General features: G+C 44.7%; 5 protein-coding genes across 9 annotated transcripts in view; 2 read left to right on the plus strand and 3 right to left on the minus strand.

Annotated features, from left to right (window-relative positions):
- Positions 1-120: 120 nt before the first annotated feature.
- Positions 121-12453, minus strand: LOC117141880 (ribosomal protein S6 kinase beta-2). 2 transcript variants are annotated; one of them, XM_033305569.1, is made up of 10 exons: positions 11842-11952; positions 9453-9493; positions 8643-8769; positions 8455-8586; positions 8257-8390; positions 8003-8194; positions 7827-7917; positions 7520-7768; positions 7350-7457; positions 121-2114 (listed from the first exon to the last, which is right to left on the minus strand). In XM_033305569.1, exons 1-10 carry the CDS (start codon positions 11950-11952, stop codon positions 1827-1829), a joined length of 1473 nt encoding a protein of 490 aa, XP_033161460.1. In that variant the 3' UTR covers positions 121-1826. The 2 variants fall into 2 exon arrangements, with proteins under 2 accessions (XP_033161460.1, XP_033161461.1); XM_033305570.1 differs by lacking the exon at positions 121-2114 and adding an exon at positions 2130-2989 and having other exon boundaries at positions 11842-12453.
- LOC117141879 (general transcriptional corepressor CYC8) lies at positions 3530-7244 on the plus strand. Its single transcript, XM_033305568.1, has 3 exons — positions 3530-4830; positions 5684-6877; positions 6937-7244. The coding sequence occupies exons 1-3, from the start codon at positions 4410-4412 to the stop codon at positions 7104-7106; spliced, it is 1785 nt and encodes a 594-aa protein (XP_033161459.1). The 5' UTR covers positions 3530-4409; the 3' UTR covers positions 7107-7244.
- A 52-nt stretch (positions 12454-12505) lies between the features above and the next one.
- LOC117141881 (uracil phosphoribosyltransferase homolog) lies at positions 12506-13774 on the plus strand. Of its 2 annotated transcripts, XR_004459512.1 has the most exons (3): positions 12506-12870; positions 12936-13529; positions 13610-13774. XR_004459512.1 is itself a non-coding variant. In XM_033305572.1 (2 exons), the coding sequence occupies exons 1-2, from the start codon at positions 12629-12631 to the stop codon at positions 13477-13479; spliced, it is 786 nt and encodes a 261-aa protein (XP_033161463.1). In that variant the 5' UTR covers positions 12506-12628; the 3' UTR covers positions 13480-13774. The 2 variants fall into 2 exon arrangements, 1 of the variants encoding a protein (XP_033161463.1); XM_033305572.1 differs by having other exon boundaries at positions 12936-13774.
- Positions 13677-14654, minus strand: LOC117141882 (mitotic spindle assembly checkpoint protein MAD2A). The gene is made up of 3 exons (XM_033305573.1): positions 14487-14654; positions 14259-14405; positions 13677-14198 (listed from the first exon to the last, which is right to left on the minus strand). The coding sequence occupies exons 1-3, from the start codon at positions 14557-14559 to the stop codon at positions 13795-13797; spliced, it is 624 nt and encodes a 207-aa protein (XP_033161464.1). The 5' UTR covers positions 14560-14654; the 3' UTR covers positions 13677-13794.
- Positions 14655-14906: 252 nt separating this feature from the next.
- LOC117141396 (protein vein) overlaps positions 14907-18768 on the minus strand; it is a 31369-nt gene continuing 27507 nt past the window's right edge. Inside the window, exons 5-6 of one of the 3 annotated variants that reach the window (XM_033304814.1) lie at positions 18191-18240; positions 14907-15019 (exon numbers count right to left, since the gene is read on the minus strand). In XM_033304814.1, coding sequence (XP_033160705.1) covers positions 14979-15019; positions 18191-18240 — 91 coding nt within the window. In that variant the 3' untranslated portion in view covers positions 14907-14978. Of the gene's footprint in view, positions 15020-15343; positions 16401-17774; positions 18241-18768 lie in introns of those variants that run through there. The other 2 variants (XM_033304813.1, XM_033304812.1) reach the window with 2 other exon arrangements.

Below are 18768 nucleotides of genomic sequence, written 5' to 3' on the forward strand. Positions count from 1 at the left end.
TTTCGTTTCTTATATATAGGAAATGATTGTTCAATTAAATACAAAATACATTTAGCAGTAAACAAGACCAAACACAAGGACAAATAAGTGTACAATGAAAAAAATATATGTAGTTATATATTCTGTTTCCTAATTTCTCGATTTATTTTTTAATAGTTTCTTCTTTATGTACTTTAGTTGGTAGTTTATCGTTTTATTAAGTTCTTTATTTGCATCGCACACTTTTTTTAGCTGCTTGTAACAAAAATAATTGCTTCTGAGGTATTTATTTTTTGTTTATATAAATATTCTTTATACACATAACCGTTTTTAGTTTTAGGCTTTAGTCGCTTTCGTTTTTCATAGTTTCTCATGTTTCCTATTCCGTTTTATTTCGGTTTCCGTTTTTAATCTGTAGTTGTCTTGTCTTTTTAAACAATTCAAAGCACCTTTTGATTATATTTGACATCTTAATTTTTTATTTCTGTAGAAATAAATGATAAATGAGCATTCTCTCATTCCTTAGGCAAATACAAAAAACATGATTCAGATTGCAAACTGAAACGGAATATAAACAAAGTAAGTTAATCGATTGTATACATTTCGCATATCTACCCATTTTGTTTCGGGTTTTATTTCTGTTTTTTTTTTTTGTTTTTGTGGTGGCAGCGTTTAGCTTCTCAGTACGCGGTATTTACTTGTTCCATTCTATTAGCTTGAATCCAGAAATGCAACTCAAATCGAATCGAATTAGACCAATTGCATGGAGCTGACTAAAAACAGAGGCGGAGTTCCTCGGGGGGTAGGTCATTGAATACAAATTGGCTATGCGAGCAAGTTTGGAGTTTGGCCCAATGGAGTTTTGGGCCACTCCTTATAATCGAGCTGGGAAACCTTTACTTTACGTTATAGACTTTATTTTATATATATTATAGTTTACTCTGTAATGCTCTAGTTTAGTTTATAATTTACAATTCATTTAAGTTTGTGTTGTTGGCTACGCTGCAGTTGTCCCTAAAAACTAACGTCACTATATGCCTACCGTAGGTGTTCGAAATGACAAAAACAATTGGAAAACTCTTCGACAACAATAAAAAATAGGCTGTGAAGAACGCGACGCTTCTAGCCGGAGTTATTACACCCGATCAGTGCGTGTAGATTTCTATGTAGAGCTATCTCGCAAGAACAGAACTTTTTCGCGATATTAATGGTCTGCTGCTGTCTGTTTCGATTGGCGTTAAATAAGTGTAAAATGAAATAAAGTGTTGCGTGTACATTTGAACTAAGTTGTGTAAACCTTTTTGCCTATATAAAACATAAGTGTAAGTATAATCTTTATACATAAACACGGATAGGTTTTGGGGCTGGGGATCCGGGTCGGGTACCATCTCTCTAGGTGTATGTATATAGTAATTGCTATAGCATATGCTTATGTGGATGTCTCTAACTGTAGTATCTAGGTGTATCCAAAAAACGAACGCTTTCCTTCGCGTAGCACAATCATCTTCTCCGTCTGCCTCATAATCATAATCATAAACATCGAAAAGCGCGATCCGAGCGCGCTTCTCTTTAACAAAAACAATTTCGCGCACTGAGGTCATGTGCTCCTCGTGCTGCTCAGCCTCCTCCTCCTCCTCTGCCACCTCCTGATGATCGTTCTGCTCATTCCGTATCCTTAACCAAGTTCACACTCCACATACGTCATAATAGTAACTGTCAATTTCTGTAATCTTTTGCTGTTTTTTTTTCGGGGTAGGGAGAGGAAGCTTATGATGCAGTTGCTGGGTTGCGACGGAACGGGACGGGATGGGATGGGTTGGTTGGTTGGGAAGCAATCGCTCCAGCCTTTAGACCATCGGCAGACCCTGCACGTCCATCATCTCGTCCTGCGCCGGCGAGGGACGCGGCGCGAATGTCTGCATGTGATGCGGCGGCGTGGCCCGTGCAAACATCCCGGATCGCTGCGAATGACCGTGCATGGACAACGGCGCATTGGCGCCCACATTGGCCGATGGGAACTGTAGGCGGAAGCTGCTGTCCGGCAGCTGGCGAGGAGTGCGTCGTGGGGATCGTGCCGGCATCCGGTTGGCCCGATGCATGTCCTCCAGTATCGAGGGTGCAACGTAGGTGAAACCCTGCGAATAAGGAGAAAGAAGAAAAACACAATGAGCACCTTGAGTTGCTTGCCATTTAGAGTGTGACTCGATGATAGCTCCCCAAATCCCTGACCCACTTGCTCCACCGCCGTGTGTGTGCGCAATTGAATTTGGATCGGGCAACTACTGCCGCTCGCGCTAGTCCAGCTCGATTCGATCCGAATCCCGTCTTGAATACTAATAATGCCCTCGCCCCACTGGCTGTCGGAGCAGGGATTATGCAAGCCGCCCGCCAAAGCCAGAGCCAGAGCCAGAGCCAGAGCTGTGCTCCATCGATGTAACACACATTTTACATAATTTTCCAGACCCGCCGAGGAGGGAGAGACATTCATTAAATATATATGCCTTGACGAAATCCACCGGCAAATGCAATAAAATAATTAAAAGCCGCCGGCTGCCGTGCGTTCATCTGTGTAAATTCCCCCGGCACGGAGGCTGGACACAAATGCGTGACGCCGCATCGAGAGGAGGAGAAGCTGAGCTCCGCGACTTGGAGCTGCACCTGTCACCGCCAGGTGAAATGTACGTGAGAGCCGAGTCGCGTTAATTGGAACCGCGACCGACTGCTGACCCACTAAGGCGTTATAATAATTCGAGGTGTGCCGCGCAAGCCAGCGAAGCGATGAGAAAGTTTTCCATTATCCGCAATATGTTCTAATAGAATCCCAATTGGTGCGAAATAAATCCATCCGCTTCTCGGTACGGTTTTATAGCCTGGAGCTTGATCTCTCACGCGATGATTGGCCAGGCATCATTGAGCAATTATCCAATTTGAGATGTGATAACCAGAAAGGCAGTTCTTGCTAATGGTAACAGTCAGCTCCATGGCAACCAGTTTCGTTTTGTAGCGAAATCTAAGAAAGTGGTTTCTTTAATCTTCACAAAAATCAGTTATGTTATAGATTGTTGTAATATAAGCCGCTGTTATGACTTGACAAAACATTTGTTTGTTTAACTCTTTAGCACCTAATTACATTCCCATTTTTCGCTTCCCAGAAAGCTTCTGACTTTACTTACACCTCTTTTCCAACTTGTTCATAAAAAACTACGTTTCCGGCTGCCCAAAGACTCGAAAACCTTAATTAGGCAATATTTAACCACACATTTAGCCCACTAATCCCATAAGACCATAAGCAAAATACACTTTACACAGCTTAGTGAGCCCCAAAACAGCGAACGAAAGCAGCTCAAGGGTCGTTCGACTCGCCTGGTCTGGGCCAACTCAGATGTTTGTAAACAAATAAAACAAATCGCGGCTAAGAGAGGCGGTGGGGATAAAGACCACTTGCTGCTCGGTGCGCAATTGGCTTGAAATGCAGCACGGCAAAGAGAGCGAACAAACCAAAACATAGAGCCGAATCCCCAATCCACCGACTTGGCCACCTGGCTGCACTCATCGCCAGTCTCACAGAAGCGCTCAAAGCGTTCGGTCAGCCCAGCCAAGCGGAGTCCCAGCCAATCCAGCCAAGAAAGAAACAAACAAAATAAGAAAGAAATCACGCCGAAGAAAAGGCGACTTGGAGTGACTTTCGTGCTGGAGAAAGGCCTAGTAGACCCACGGCACATAAGCATATCTGCATTTTTGCAAGCCACGCACAGCAGTCACAACCGACCAAAACGGCCACATTTCACTACCGATTATTATTCATTATGCGGTGACATTGATTCTTGGGGCCAACGTGCATTGTCATCGCTGGTTCAGGGCTATCGGGATTACCAGTTGGTGGACCCAAAAACCAGTTGAAGGGCAACGAGACCAGCAGCTGAACGCCGAGAGAAACTCGGCGCGCATGCGTCCACGTGCATAAGTCACTCAAGCCCATTGAGTCTTCTCTTTGAGCCTTTCCGTTGGCCGACTGGAGAAACTGGGTCGAGAACGAGACTTGGCCACATGCTGCTCAAACTGTGGGTGCGCGGAAGTGTTAAGTTTGTTGAACAAATGACAATTGCATCACATAACCAGCCGCATAAAAGGCAACATAAATGCGCTAACTAACTAACCACAATAAACGAAAAATGTGTAAGAAACATATGGGTAAAATTGGCAAACGTTCGAGTTGTGTGAAAATAATAACAACGCGGTCCAGCCGATAACACAAAAGCCACGCTTTGTTCGCGAATCGTGGGTAAAAAGCCAAAAACCGAAAACCGAAAATCAAACAACCCAGCTAGCCAATAAATAAGCACTAGCCAAGACGGACTACAACAAAAACCAATAAGACAAGAAGCAAAAGTAATATATAAAAGCAAATCGTAGTGGGCAACATTCGCGAAATGTCCAAGCAGTTGAAAACAAATTCACTTTCGTTGCTGCATTGCCAGGCAGCGCTGCTGCTGCTGTTTTGTGTGGCAGCGCTGCAGGCACAACAGGCGCAGCAAATAGTGCAGCAGCAGCAACAGCAACTGCCAGCTGGTGTTGCAGCGACGACAGCCACAACATCGCCTGCCAGCAGCAACACGAGACTCTTGAACGCAACTTCAGCTGGTGTCGCCGCCACTTTCATCGACAACACTAGCAGCAATGCCAGCAGAAGCAACCACATGGTCCAAAACAATGAAAATCCCGCCTCCTTTGAGCAGCAACAGCAGCAGCAACAGCAACAGCAACAGCAGAAGCAGCAGCAGCAGCTGCAACAGCAGCAGCAACAAACTACTGTGCAATATGCACATATATCGCCATTAGATAAAGAAGTAGGTATGCATCAACCAAAACAACAATGGATGTGACCAATCGCTATGTGTCCAAGTGGTTCCATGCATGGTTTACATATTTGGGTAGTTATATTTTTGCCAAACAACGGATAGTATCCTTTGGGTTGCAGATAAGACTTAAAATCTTAAGAATCAAAGAAAACGGATGTTTTAACAATGTGAATCAACTGTAGAAAATTATTCATAACGAAAGCTTCCAATATTTTGATTTCTTATGTGCTTATCAAGCTCTGTTTGTATTTGAAAGTCAGAAGACAGACTTCTTGGCATATGTATCCACCTTGAAATAATATCCACCACTCCACATAATAAGAACGATTAAGTTATCATTTAGGGCGGCGTAATGCCACTTTCATTCACTGTTTACCCATCCCACTAATTTGCTTTCTTTGTGTGACCAAGAGAAATTTCCGTCACGATTTAGTTGGACGACTTCATCGTTTGGCAGTCGCCCCATCAGGCGGCTCAGCAAGTGCGTATTTATATGGAATAGCGGTAGCCGGACGAATAATGTTCGGCCCACCTCGGGTGCCATTAAATGTTGCGAATTAGCCGTAACAAACATTACCGCCCATCTTGCTGGCAGTAAGGGCAGTGGAGCGGTTTGTGGAGGAGCAGCACCTAGCCAAGCCAACTTGATGACCGAACTTCGAGTGTGAAAGTGAAATTTATTACACTTGAATTTGAGAAACGAAAATCAGAGCTAGTACAGAGCTGTGGAAAGGGGGCGATAGCCGAACGGGTTGGCTAATTCCATGCGGTTCGAGGGGCGCTAATTAAAAGCCAAGCTAGCCGTGCTAAACGTGCCTATCTGGGGCCTTTCCATCTCATTGCAGTCGAGCGCCTGATCAAACAGTGGGCACCGATCGTCTGGCTGGCGCCGGAGGAGAAATTCATGCCGTTGGGCGTAGAGGAGTTTCTGCAGTATGTTCATCCCATGGACAAGGATAGCAGCTTCCGGCCAGGAGTTCCATTTCGCGAGTATTCAACGAAATCCCACCTGGTCACGAACAATGAAGTCCAGGAGCTGCTGAGCAACGATAAATCCTTTCTGTACGGACGAAATCCTAATGAGAAAGCTGTGCCCATCTATGGAGTGGTCAACTTGTGCCCTTCGACGAAGGCACCGGCCATGCCGGTTGTACCCACACCGCCACCGACTACCACACGAGGCGTCTACATTCCCGTGTCCATTGATCCGCTGGAGGAACGCAATGACACTATTCGGAGATCGTCCAGGCTGTTCCCACTCTTCCAGCGAGTTAAACGGGAGTCACCAACCGCGCCCCAGTACAATCAACTCAACGAGTACGAAGAACTGGTGATGGAAGCCACACAGAAGCCCAATGTGCAGCAGGATTCCGAGCCAGATCCGGAAAACGGAGTACCAGTGAACAATTTTATAGCCAACCTGGCGGACAATGTCAAGTTCAGCGGCGGCACTGATCCCGATGACAATCTGGAGGAGAACAGCATTGGCCAAGCGCCCGAAAAGGAGGAGGGCTCAGGAAAGGGCAAGCTGCCGGGTTTCCATGTGACATACTGGATGTTTTATCCCTACAGTCAGGGTAAGACCATGTGCACCGTGAGCTTGGGTCCTCTGGGAAGGATTCCCTTCCCGGCTGTGTATGGATATTGTCTGGGCAATCGTAAGGATATCGGCAGCCACGTGGGCGATTGGGAGCACATGAGCCTCTATTTCAACGGCGATGCCGAGCCCCAGGCCATGTATGTGTCCGCCCACGATGCGGGAGCCTATTACAGCTATAACCGTTTGACGGGATCCTTTGAGTTCCGACGCCAGGAGACGCGCAAGGGTATCTTGCAGCGCCCCAACTTCCCCAAAACGGTGACAACCTTCAAGAACCATCCAGTTCTGTTTGCCGCCAAGGGGTCACATGGTCTATGGACCGCGCCAGGAAAGCATCGCTTTGTTAAGGTGGCACGCCTGTATGATATTAATGGGTTCGGAACGCCATGGAACACTTGGAAGGCCGTGGACATAAGCTACGAGAACCTGAAATCCTATGGTAGGAAGACCTTTATACTTATTTTCCCCATTGCTAAGCATTTTTATCTTTTCCAAAAGGTCGGTCGCTGGTGCCGGATTGGCTCACATATCGCGGCAAATGGGGTAATCCCAAGAGCCATTGCCATCCCTTCCGGCGGATCGGTTTGAATTTCTGTGAGTTTACGGATGGACCCACGGGAATTCCACTCAAGGAACCCCACTTTCAATGCGGTGCGGATTATCGCTAGCGAAGCAGTCGGAAAATAGGACCCTTGCCTAGGCTTAGTCTAATGTTTAAAAAAGTATTTATTGTGAAAACCACCCAAAAAGATCCCTTAAAGATTAAAAATTAATAGAAAATATAAAATCTTGGAGTGCTTTCTTAATATTTTAGCCCTGGCTTACTAATACAATTTAAAATTTATACACTATGGTTGGACATAAGGCCCTTTAAAATCCTTTTCTATACCCCAATTAATTTGGCTACTCACTTGGAAAATTAAATTGGCACTTTCGCTTAGCGTCGTATCATCAGGTGAATCCACTGGAATTTGTCTTGTGAATCTTGTATCGAACTGTGAGACATCGTCCTCGCTTCTCTGTTGTGTTAAATATTGACTAGAATTAACATTTGATTTCATTTCATTTGAAAGCCACTTACCAAGAGCGGTTTTATAGGCGGTTCGAGTCGTCTGGCGAGCACATCGTCCCAGTTGACGTGCTTGAAGAATGGGTGTATTTGGACAGCCGCCGCATCCTCGGGTCCGCTGCCAAGGCGCTGAGGTTCCTGCCGTTTCATCAGGCGACGCACCAGATCCCTGGCTTCCGGTGTGAGGTAGGCTGGCAGATTGAGCTTGGCTTTCAGAATGGTCTCGATGGTCTTCTTGCGATTCTCGGCGGTGAATGGTGGCTAAGCGAATTCAGCAATTACACAAGGATTACCAAATACTACTCGGTTTTTCACTTACGACTCCTGTGAGCATGTCAAACATGAGAGCGCCCAGTGACCACCAGTCGACTGCTTTGCCATGGCCACTTCTGGTCAAGATTTCAGGTGCCCTGCAAGCGAATCAATCATACATTAAATTTTAATTCGTTTACTCCTTAGGGAGATAAATTAAAAGAGGCTTGCGGGCGCACGCACATGTACTCAATTGTGCCGCAGAAGGTGTGGGTGACAATACCCTCTTGTATGTGCTCCTTGCACAGTCCGAAGTCCGTGAGCTTCACGTGTCCCTGTGCATCGAGCAGTATGTTCTCGGGCTTCAGATCGCGGTAGATGATGCCCAGTTTGTGTAGATGGCCCAAGGCCAAAATGATTTCGCTTAGATAGAAGCTGCCAAAGAGTGGGAGCACGTTAGTATTTGTCTGCATAGTCGTTATTCAATTAATAGCTACCATGTGGTATCCTCCAAGAAGATGCCTTCGCGCTCCAAATGCATGAACAGCTCTCCGCCGCTGAGATATTCAAGTATAAGGTATAGTTTTCCGTCTGTCTGGAAGGCATAAACTAGCTCCACTATGAAGGGATGCTAAAGGAGGTAGAGAAATTCTGTTAAAAGGAATGGCAAGACAACAATCCGTGACCGATCGCACCTTGACTGCCTCGAGTATATTGCGCTCGGCGCGGGTGTGTGCTGTGTCCTTTTGATTGGTCACAATGGATGCCTTTTTGAGCACCTTCATGGCAAAATATTTGTTGGCATCTCGTCCAGCGGTCTTGCGCACCTGAAATACCCAGAATATTAGTGATCCGTAACCCGGATTAGTGTTTATTTCCTTACCTGAAATACTTTGCCATAACCGCCTTTGCCAAGGACCTTCTTGAGCTCAAAGTCCTTGGGTCCCAGCTTGATTTTACCTGGATTAACATTCTCCTCGCAGAGCTGTATGGTCTCCTGGCCCTCAGTGCTATTAATTGGGAATAGGGAATTGGGTATTGGGGTTAGGGGACTGATTTAATTGTTGTCTTCTGTTCTGTTCGATGGTGTTTGCGTTTGTGTCGTCTAGCGTGGGAAAGGAGCAGCCCACGTGCTATAAATAAATCCCATGGCGTGCACGCGCCAATCGTCACCTCCATTCCGGTCCGTGCAGCTCCTCCCTCCCCATCCATTGGCACTGGCACTTCCATTCCCAACCAGCTCTCGCATTATTGCCGTCGAGTGTTTGCCGTGAGTCTTGTTTACACACCGAACTAGCTGGCTCATTGAAGAGGCGGCGGCCAGGGGCCGAGTGACAGCTAGTTGGTAGTCAATAGCAGTTGTAAACACTTCTGGGTCCGTCCGTTAGTCCGATAGTCCGTCTATTGGTCCCTTATCATCTGGATTTGTCCAGAGTCGACCAGGCTGAGTTGCGTCTGGCCGGGATCAGGCTGTAAGCCAAATCAATCATATCATATGCTATCACTGCCGTCGTTCGCAGTGTGTAAACAAGTCTGAGCTGATAATTGGCAATTTGGCTGTTTATTTAGCTGCTGCTCAGCTGGCTGGAGAGGAAGTCCGATCCGATCTGGCTCCCTATCAACCCCGCATTCTCAGAAAGTCACGTCACAGTCACGTCCTCCGATGTGGCGGCATAGCACTGGCATTACTCACTCTTGGTGCAGATTAATACACAATTCCGGTTCTAGGTCAACCTGCAAATGCGAAAGAGAGACGGAGAGGCGTGTGAGTGAGATGGCGTCTACTTGCGAGCATAACTGCCAGCGGTATACATGCGAAAAAATCAACAATTAATCATAGTTATTGCGAACTTGGGAGCAAACAGCGGAAGGGAAAGTTACACAGCAGCGGGCATCAACGAAGACAAAAGGCCCTAAATCTTATAGATACTTCAAAATCAGCCTATACCAGCAGTAATATGTGTGTAGGTTGCTTAAGGGGGTTGACCCACAATTTTAATATGCTTTTAAATATAATAATAGTCCCTATCTAAACTAAATTAAAAATTAAAAATAGCTCCAAAATCAGTTCTAAAATGGGAAATCGTATATTTTGTGCTTCCACATTTTCTTGTGGCATGCTTAATCCCCATTCGGTGCTGCCCCACTTTTCAGTTTCGTTTTAAGCAGCGGCAGATTCCGATGAATGGAGAGATCGCATCGGAGCAGACAGGGGCTCGCTCTGGGATCTCGGATGGCATCCGTCTTTGGAGTCAGTGACGCCAGTGAGTTTCTCCACCCTTCGATCTGCCCACTACTCACACGGAGCTATTCCATATTAACACACAGAGAGAAAGAGCGTGGCATCCACACAGATGTACATTCGTACACTTTCCGCACACGCACACACACCTTTCGCTTAATGACAAACTAAATTTAGAACTCGGAACAATGCCAAATAATCTGCCGGCGATGCTGGCGCTGTTCCTCGTCCCCTCCGGGTCCATCTGCCGCCCCCTCGGACGCGGCTGCTCCAATCGGGGGAAGGCCACAGTTAGGGGCGGCAGAATCAGAAGAATCAGCAGCAGCCGCAGCCGCCGTCGTTCTCGTCATGCCTAAAATTTGTATAGAGCATTTTTGACTAAAGTTCAATTGAATGGCGGCATCGGAATAGGAATCCGCATCTCGACATCTCGTCGCGCAGCACATTAAAAACTGGTTCACCTCGTCAGCGTTGGCGGTGAATTCCAATTAACAAATCCATCATAATTTATAGCGCTCATACAAAGTCAGTGGATGGGCGAAGGGAGGGGTGTGCGCGCTTGCGTAAATCAAGTAAATCGACAGGTCTTGGAAAAGGTGTGCGATACGGCAGTGATAGGTTCTTATCAACACCCAAAAGGCTTCTCCAGCTATGTAATTCCCCCGGGCAGACAAAACCAATTATACACGAAGAAAAATGATGATTACCCAAGAGCTATTCTCACTTTCTAGTAGAGTATTTCGGTACTTTTAAGCCATTACTTTACTCAATTTGTCTAAAAATAAATCAATTGACATCATAAGATGACGGCATACATACATTATTGCTAAATTGCCTATATTTCAGGCCAATATGGAAGTTTTAATATGCAAATTAAGCGTTTTAGCAACTTGCATTAGACAAAATGCATTTATTGCGACTAGTATTGGATACGGGAAGTAATTTGAGCGCTTAAACACAAACTTATCAATTTAAGAACCGCTCATTAGCACAATTAGTAATTAGTAATTCGGTACATAGATCTAGCCTTAAGTGCCAGCAACAAAAGAGTCATTACTTAATGACCTCATGGGTTCTAGCATGTAACAAACTAATATTTTTTTCCAGTGCACTGTGGTGCAGTTACAACTGGTTCCGTATAGCACCACCCCAAACACGACGCTTTGGCTCGATCGCTCGATTTCGATCTCGATCGCCTGCCTGCCCTTTCCTTCCATTTTGTTGTGCTCCCTTATCGGCGCGGTGAGGTTTTTCTCATTTTCTAATTTTATATGGCGCGCTGATAAGGAATTTCGTTTTCTTAGTGGAAGCTAAGACTCTTGCGACGGTGCGAGCGAGTCGGCGATCGTTTCGGGCCTCCCTCTCCCTCGCACACCACCTTTGCAGTTGTTGCATTATCAGCTGAGACAGGGGCGGGGCAAGCAGGGGGCTGCCATGGAGTGTGGCGGGCAATTGGGACTGATTAGTTTGAAGGACACCACCACTGGCTTCGATTGGCCCATATCAATCGAAGGTGGTTTCATAAGGAGGTTTTCTCTGATCGAGTCGAACTTATGGTAGAATGAGTGAGTGTACATGCGCTGAATAATCGGCGACTGGACTGAAACCGAATGACGCCAGACATTTGCGCAGCAGATAAGCCCAGTTTGCAGGGTGTGCGGCTGGTGGATATGCTGGCTCGGGGGTGTGGAATCGGGATGCCCAGACGAGCGAAAGGAAAACTGGCAGACAAAGCGCAGAAAAGGTAAACAAAGAGGGAAATTGTTGCTGCGCAGTTTGCATCGGGGGATGGTGCGGCACGCATTGGCACGGGATGGCATGGAATGGGGCTATATCTTACGTCGTCCAGCTCGATCCTGTCGTCGTCGGAGTCCCTGGCCTTGTCGTCCTGCAGTTCCAGGTCGTGCAGCTCCAGGTCGAACAGCTCGCTGGGATCGCTCACGTCCGCCATTGCGTGCGTGTGTGTGTGTAGGCGAGTGCGATTCTGTTTAGATATGGATATGGGATGTGGATCGCCGCTGGTCCGCTCCTGAACTGGGCGCTCCTCTTGCGGGGGGGCGGAAGCGCGTTGGCGATTTATTTTAGTCTCTGGCTATGAGTCCTCTTGTTCAGCTGGTTGGTTCAGATGGAACAGTACAGAACAGATCAGCAGCGGTGCCGATTTCGTGGCTTTCGTCGTGGCCCGAAGGTTATTGTTTATTAGTTAATGGCAATACAAATACACACACATGGGGCACACGCACCAACACTGCGACGCACGCACAACGCAACCACTCTCACGCACACAGACACTGTGCTCAATGCCCTGCCCACGCGCGCCCTTTGAGTCCGCTGATGTGCAAGAAAACGTGGTTGTTCGCGAACGCCTAATCGCAATGCAGTAATCAGTAATTAAAATGCACTTTTTTCTTTGTTTGCGAGTGAAACACGAGGTGATTTGCTGAGTGTGGCCAGTCGTGCGCTAACTGCCAGTTGCTAGAAATTACCGAGACCCAACGAACGGCAATGCCGTCACAAGTGTGACCGCAGCAAGCCAAGCACGCGATAGTAGAATAAAGACCTACGTACAATTCTTTTAATTTATTTATTTTATGTAGCCAGTAAAATAGGAACCAAATAGCCGAGTCATGCGAAACGGCTCACCCAGCAGCAACGGCTCCCAGTCGGAGGAGGGCAGCAGCTCCTCGGATCACCAGCAGCCGCAGCAGGAAGCCCAGGAGCAGGAGCAACAGCTGCACACTCCCACGCATGCACATGCCGCGGTGCCAGCTGCCACATCGGAGGAGATCCTGGCGGAGTACGGCAGCAACCTTAAGCTACTCGAGTGCAATTCCCAGGTGGCCGAACTACTGACCATTCTGCGCGACAAGTAGGTGACGTTGGGGAGGAGGAGTCAGCAGCGTAGTAGCCGTACTTCAAAATTCTACCCCCCAGGAACACCACGCGCAGCGACTTCAAGTTCTATGCCGACCGTCTCATCCGACTGGTCATTGAGGAGTCGCTCAACCAGCTGCCCTACACCCATTGCGATGTGGAGACGCCCACCGGTGCGATTTACGAGGGTCTGAAGTATCGCTCCGGCAACTGCGGCGTGTCCATCATCCGATCGGGAGAGGCCATGGAACAGGGACTGCGAGACTGCTGTCGCTCCATTCGCATTGGGAAGATCCTGGTCGAGTCCGATGCCAATACGCATGAGGCCCGCGTGGTCTATGCTCGCTTTCCTGATGACATCGGCAGCAGGCAGGTGCTACTCATGTACCCCATCATGTCCACGGGCAACACTGTGCTGCAGGCGGTAAATGTGCTGCGGGAACACGGCGTACCCGAGAGCTGCATCATCCTGTCCAATCTGTTCTGCACACCCATGGCCGCTCGGACCGTAGTGAATGCCTTTCCCAAGCTGAAGATCCTCACCTCCGAGCTGCATCCCGTGGCACCCAATCACTTTGGCCAGAAATACTTCGGTACAGACTAGATACTTGGGTCTATCTCGCAGACTTGACGACTAAGCGCTGCTTAGGATAGGTAGCTGTCGCCCAGACAAACGCCCTTCCTGCGTTCCGCTCCACTAACAAATGCTACCCTCTCTCTGTTTCGTCCTCCAGATTGCATTTGAGATACAAAGATAAATAGACGACCCCTGCGGCCAACCAAACTACTACTTAGCAACTGTTAGCTTTTCACAACTGGCTTTTAATGCAACTCTCAAATACGTTACGTTCGTTACGCACTATTGTAAATATAGAAACGAAATAAATATTTAAACATTAGGATGAGGCGGTATTGCCTTTTAAGTGCTCATCTTGTAGTTGACCACGGTGTCCACCTTGTGCAGTCCTGTGGAAAAGGAGCGCAGCTGGACGGCCTGCGGATTCTGTATGACAATGGCACCCGTTTCGTCCCATTTGGCCGGTAATTCGGTGTTCTGCAGCGTGTGAATCATTACATCGAAGGTGCAGATGCAATCGAGCAGTGGCAGATAGCTCACGGTGGCCGAGATCTGGCGCATAACGTCGCGAATCTCGTTCTGTATGCGACTCAGCTCCTTGGTGGTCGTTAGCTTGGTGGGATCACTGATATCGCCATCGCCCAACTCGGCCTGCATATTGAAGTCCCAGCACTCGAGCACCTCCTTGGTGTGGGCGTTCGTAATGACCATAGAGATCTTGTTGATCATGTTCTTCGATAGCCATTCTATAGGTGAATACAAACAGTGGTCATCTTAAGCTTGCCTTTTTCCCAAAGACCACTTACCTTCAGTTTGGCTGAGCACGTTCTGCAGAAAGGTCTTGATCTTGGGATCCTTGGACATTAGAATGGTCAGCCCATACTGCTGCGTGTTGTCAAAATCTTCGGCTGGGTAAATTCCGCGTTGGAAGAGGATCGAATTGATGCCGTACTCTATTTAGGAAAAAAAAAGGAACCACAGACGCCATTGCAGGCGGACTTACAGACGCTTTCGTGGCGCAGCTAGCTACTCACTCAGGTATTCCACAATAATCTGAGCGGAGCCCTTGAGTGTGATGCAGTTCTTGGTCGCCTGGGCAGTTGCCATTTTGATTAAAGTCGATTTAAGTGGGAGAGAAATTAATAATTTGCTAAATTGCCGCTATTTTTGAAAGCTGTTGACTAACAGGGATGACAGAAGCTCGATATACATTCGATGCGCTTATCTGTCATCCATCGATAAGTATCGGTGGGTGTGCTAGCTGATTCAGTATATTTTTATATTTGGTGTGTGTACTGGCTATGCGACCAGGGATGATGGAACCAGGGATGGCTAACTCCGACCAGTGCTGCCAAGCAAATAGACAAAGGGCGGCAAATTTGAATTCATCCATTTACTACCGCAATAAAATCAAAACACAATTATTGATTGCAACAAATTGAGAATTTTATTGGCCATCCTTGTGTAAACTAAATCTAAGCATGAGATCCATTTCTGAGCGCAAAAGTAATTCCGCGTAGTTCGGCTTAATGGGTTCCATCCGGTTCATCGTATTCCTGCCAAGAGACTAAAACAAGACGAGACTTTGTTAAAGCCACAACAATAGAGGACCCAGTTAATCTATGCTATCCAAAACCTAGCTCGGTTCGTCAGAGCCTTGATTACTCTACCTTCTGATTTGTTGGTTGTGTGACAGAAAAGAGCAGCAAAAGCAGATCAGCAAATCATAAGCGAAGTACAAGAAGCCACAGAGAACAAGAACAGAATATCAGACCAAATCAAAAAGCAATCGATTTTTGTAAAATGTGAATTATTTGCAAGTTTTTAATTAAGTTTTTTCTTACGCATCGTTTTGTTTGTTTTTGTTGTTTTTTTTTCGTTTTTGTTTGTTTAATGTTTTGTTTTAAATTAAAATTAAACTTTACATGGTATTTTTGGTATAAATCTTTCAATAATTAAATATATAAAAAATTTGCCACTTAAAATAACTAAAAATAATCTATACGCACTTTCTTGCTTTACGCCTAGCCATACAAACTGATGTCAACATACACATTGTGAAAAAATAAAAACTAATTTGCCATTTTACATATTTTGGTGTTCAAATTTCGCAAATCAAAAAACGAGGACAAATAAAATAGTATTTCGAAATTAAGTAGCTCCATGGTGTCTGTGTCTGTGTGGGGTGTTTGTGTGTGTGTGTGTGAGCTTATAGCTAGAATTACGTTTAATTTAGGTGTAATTAAATACAATAAATTACGGTTAAAGAAGGGCTTGCATTACCTTAGTTGAAATGTACACAAAACTTATCGTTAGTTAAAACGAGAGCTATTTACAGGATTTATTACAAAGTTCTCGGCTACGTCAACCTTTGTTATCATTTTAAAATTATTGTCTATGATACAACAACAAAAGCGCAACAATGTCAAAGTCAGGGTCGAATCGGTAATGCTTTGCTCTCGAACTTTGAACCGCAAACTTCGATCTTAGATGTTATATGTGATATATTTCGTAAAATAAATAATTTAAAATTCTGCTCAGCTTTCATACATCCGATTTATACATTTAATATATTCTGTCACCGTGCACAAGAACAAACGTAGCTAAAGTCAGTCTGGATCTGGAACTTTTCGCTCGGGAAGAAGGAACTCTAGGCGAGGGGAATTGTACGAATTTTGAAATGTTTTCTGTTTTCGGATATGTATTCTTTGTAGTTGCAAACTTTGAGAACGGTGATGGGTTTTTGGGCATGGTCAGCTGGTGCAACAAATTCTCTAATTTTTTAATAAACGTAAAAAATTACAATTGTCCACGTTTTTGGAGTGCAGGGAGTTCGATTTTTTGTTTTTCGTTTTGTTTATAAAATCATAAAAATAATGAAACAAAATTCTATGCATTAATAGTCGTTATTTAAGGTATGTATTTGGCCGTAGATTGCAACAAAATATCTGTGAAGAGATTAAATTATAAATAAAATTAAAAATTAATCTTTCAGTTCTTCATTTACTGCTAACTAAAAGCTGGCTAACACCATTTCCACAATTAGGGGCAACTACAAGCATCAAATTGCGCTCTCAAATGAAAAAATTCCATGCAGAAGGATATTGAAGAGAAGGTCTTTAGCAAGAACTACTTGAAAATTAGTGATTTGATATATGTATATATATTTTTGGTTCATTCGAGCTCAAGATTTCACTTTGCCGTGGAGTTTACACTTAAGGAGGAAACGAGCACAAACTAAGGAAGTAATAGTGAACAGAGTTACCCAAATCGGAAATGCAGGAGATTAGTTAAAAGAAAAAATACAAAAAAAAAAAAAACAATCACCAAATAAAAGAAAACGAGGAGCAGAATGAAGTTGTTGGTTTGTTTGATTTGATTTGAATTGGGTTCTTTCCGGTGGATTTTTTTTGGTTTGTCAAAATCTACAGCCAAGTGTTAATGTCTAATAACGAGTAGTAACTAAAATTAATTGGAAATCATAAAATCTAATGGGTTATCGAATGTGGTTTGTTTTTAATATTTGCAAACTACAAATAATAACACTGAAAACAAAACAAAATTCAGTTCCCGTTTCAAATGTTTAGTCAGTTCGATGCCTTTGTGGGTGAGTGTTTTTATAACTTTTTTTGTAACTAACTTGCCAGCGTTTATGCGTGTTGATATTCGTGTATCTAACTAAGAGAGCCTCTGTTGATTTTTATCGTAAATCTGGATATTCATATTCATATTGTGTGAGGGGTTGAGTAAATGTGGGCTGAGCCAAAGGATTCGACAAGTTTCTCAGTACTTTGTGGGGAAAGGGTCCTTTCTTAGTCAAATTTTCCTGTTGTCCGGTGTCCGTCCGCTTGTCCGTCCGTATGTCCGAGTTGCTTGATTATTTTGTTTTGTTTTGCTGTTTTTTGTTTTTTCTTTTACATTTACTTGTGGTTTTGGTTGGTGTGGTTCGTGTGATGAGTGAATTGAAATTAAATTAAGTTCCTATGTAAACACTATTTAAAATAAACCTTCTATAGCACCCTTTGTTTTTATTCGTATTTATTTGCATTCTTCTTGTGTTTAATGATTGCTCTTAATATGGTTTTTAGTTTATAAAATTATATATATTATGAACAACTTGGTTAGTTATTTATTTCGTTTACTCTTTGTTTTCATTACTAAGACTTTACATTGTTTCTTTTTGGAATGTGTTCTCTAATAAAACTTTTAGTTCGTCGTTTTACAAAGTGACTGATGATAGTTGGGGGTTCTGTGTGTGGAGTGTCTGTGATTGGGTGTCTGGAGTATAGATTTTGGTCAGATTCTGCATACTGTTTTTGTACTTTCTGTCTGTATGATTGTGTGTGGCTGTGTTTGTGGCTTTATCAACTATATTTGGTTTATTTCACTTTCTCTGTTCTCGGATGTTTTGCAGAAAGTTTCAATGTGCTAGGTTTGCTGTGAAATTTGCAATGGGAATTTCGTTGGATTTTCCTTTCCTCCATTTTAGGTTGTAGTACTTTGTAGATAGATCTGTTACGTTATCGTATTGCATTTTATAATATTTTATGTTATTCGTTATTTTGGTATGGGCACTGAGTTCGGTTTGATTGATTTGATTTGATTGGATTCGGTTTAGGTATTGTGTATAACTCGCGTTTGACTCGACTCGCAAAACAATCGATGCTATAGAAGTGCCTATTTTAGCAGTAATAACCTCCCTGATAATTTTTGCATGATTCGGGAGAGCTGTACCTACTGTCGGGCCATTTGTTCTCGCAACGATTGCCGAAGTATTCGGTTGGGCACCTGAAAAGACAGACAAGATTGGTTGCACATATTTAGTATAGATCGTATTTTGTTTTCGAAACATTATTATATTTAAGGAATACACAAGTGGGGGAAATCGAAATGGCCATGAACTGCGGTGCAGCATTTGCTTGACCACTCAAAGATCCGGTCAAATATAAACAAAAGAACAAACAAATTAAGTGTGTGGCATACAGCGAATTTCAGCAAAAACGGAAAGTGCGGAAGGAGTGGGATCAAAATGGAAATTCATTTCCCCCCTCACTCCTGCGACCGCATCTCAAAAACTGGGGAAAGAATACCCATTCGAGATAGCGAGTGAAATGCGCTTTTTTGGGATCCGATTGGATCGAATCGATTCATCGCTTTGCGTGTGCACACTCGCACTGCCAGATAAAACGAGGCGCTGAAAGACATTATTCACATTGCATACACACACGCCGGCAAGTGGGCCTTTGTGGAGTTCTCCACTCCGGCCACGAATTTTGTGGCCTTTTAATTGCGCTCCCCCTCCTCCGGATTGCTCGG

Source organism: Drosophila mauritiana, chromosome 3L, assembly GCF_004382145.1.
Source record: "Drosophila mauritiana strain mau12 chromosome 3L, ASM438214v1, whole genome shotgun sequence".
Lineage (NCBI taxonomy): Eukaryota > Metazoa > Arthropoda > Insecta > Diptera > Drosophilidae > Drosophila > Drosophila mauritiana.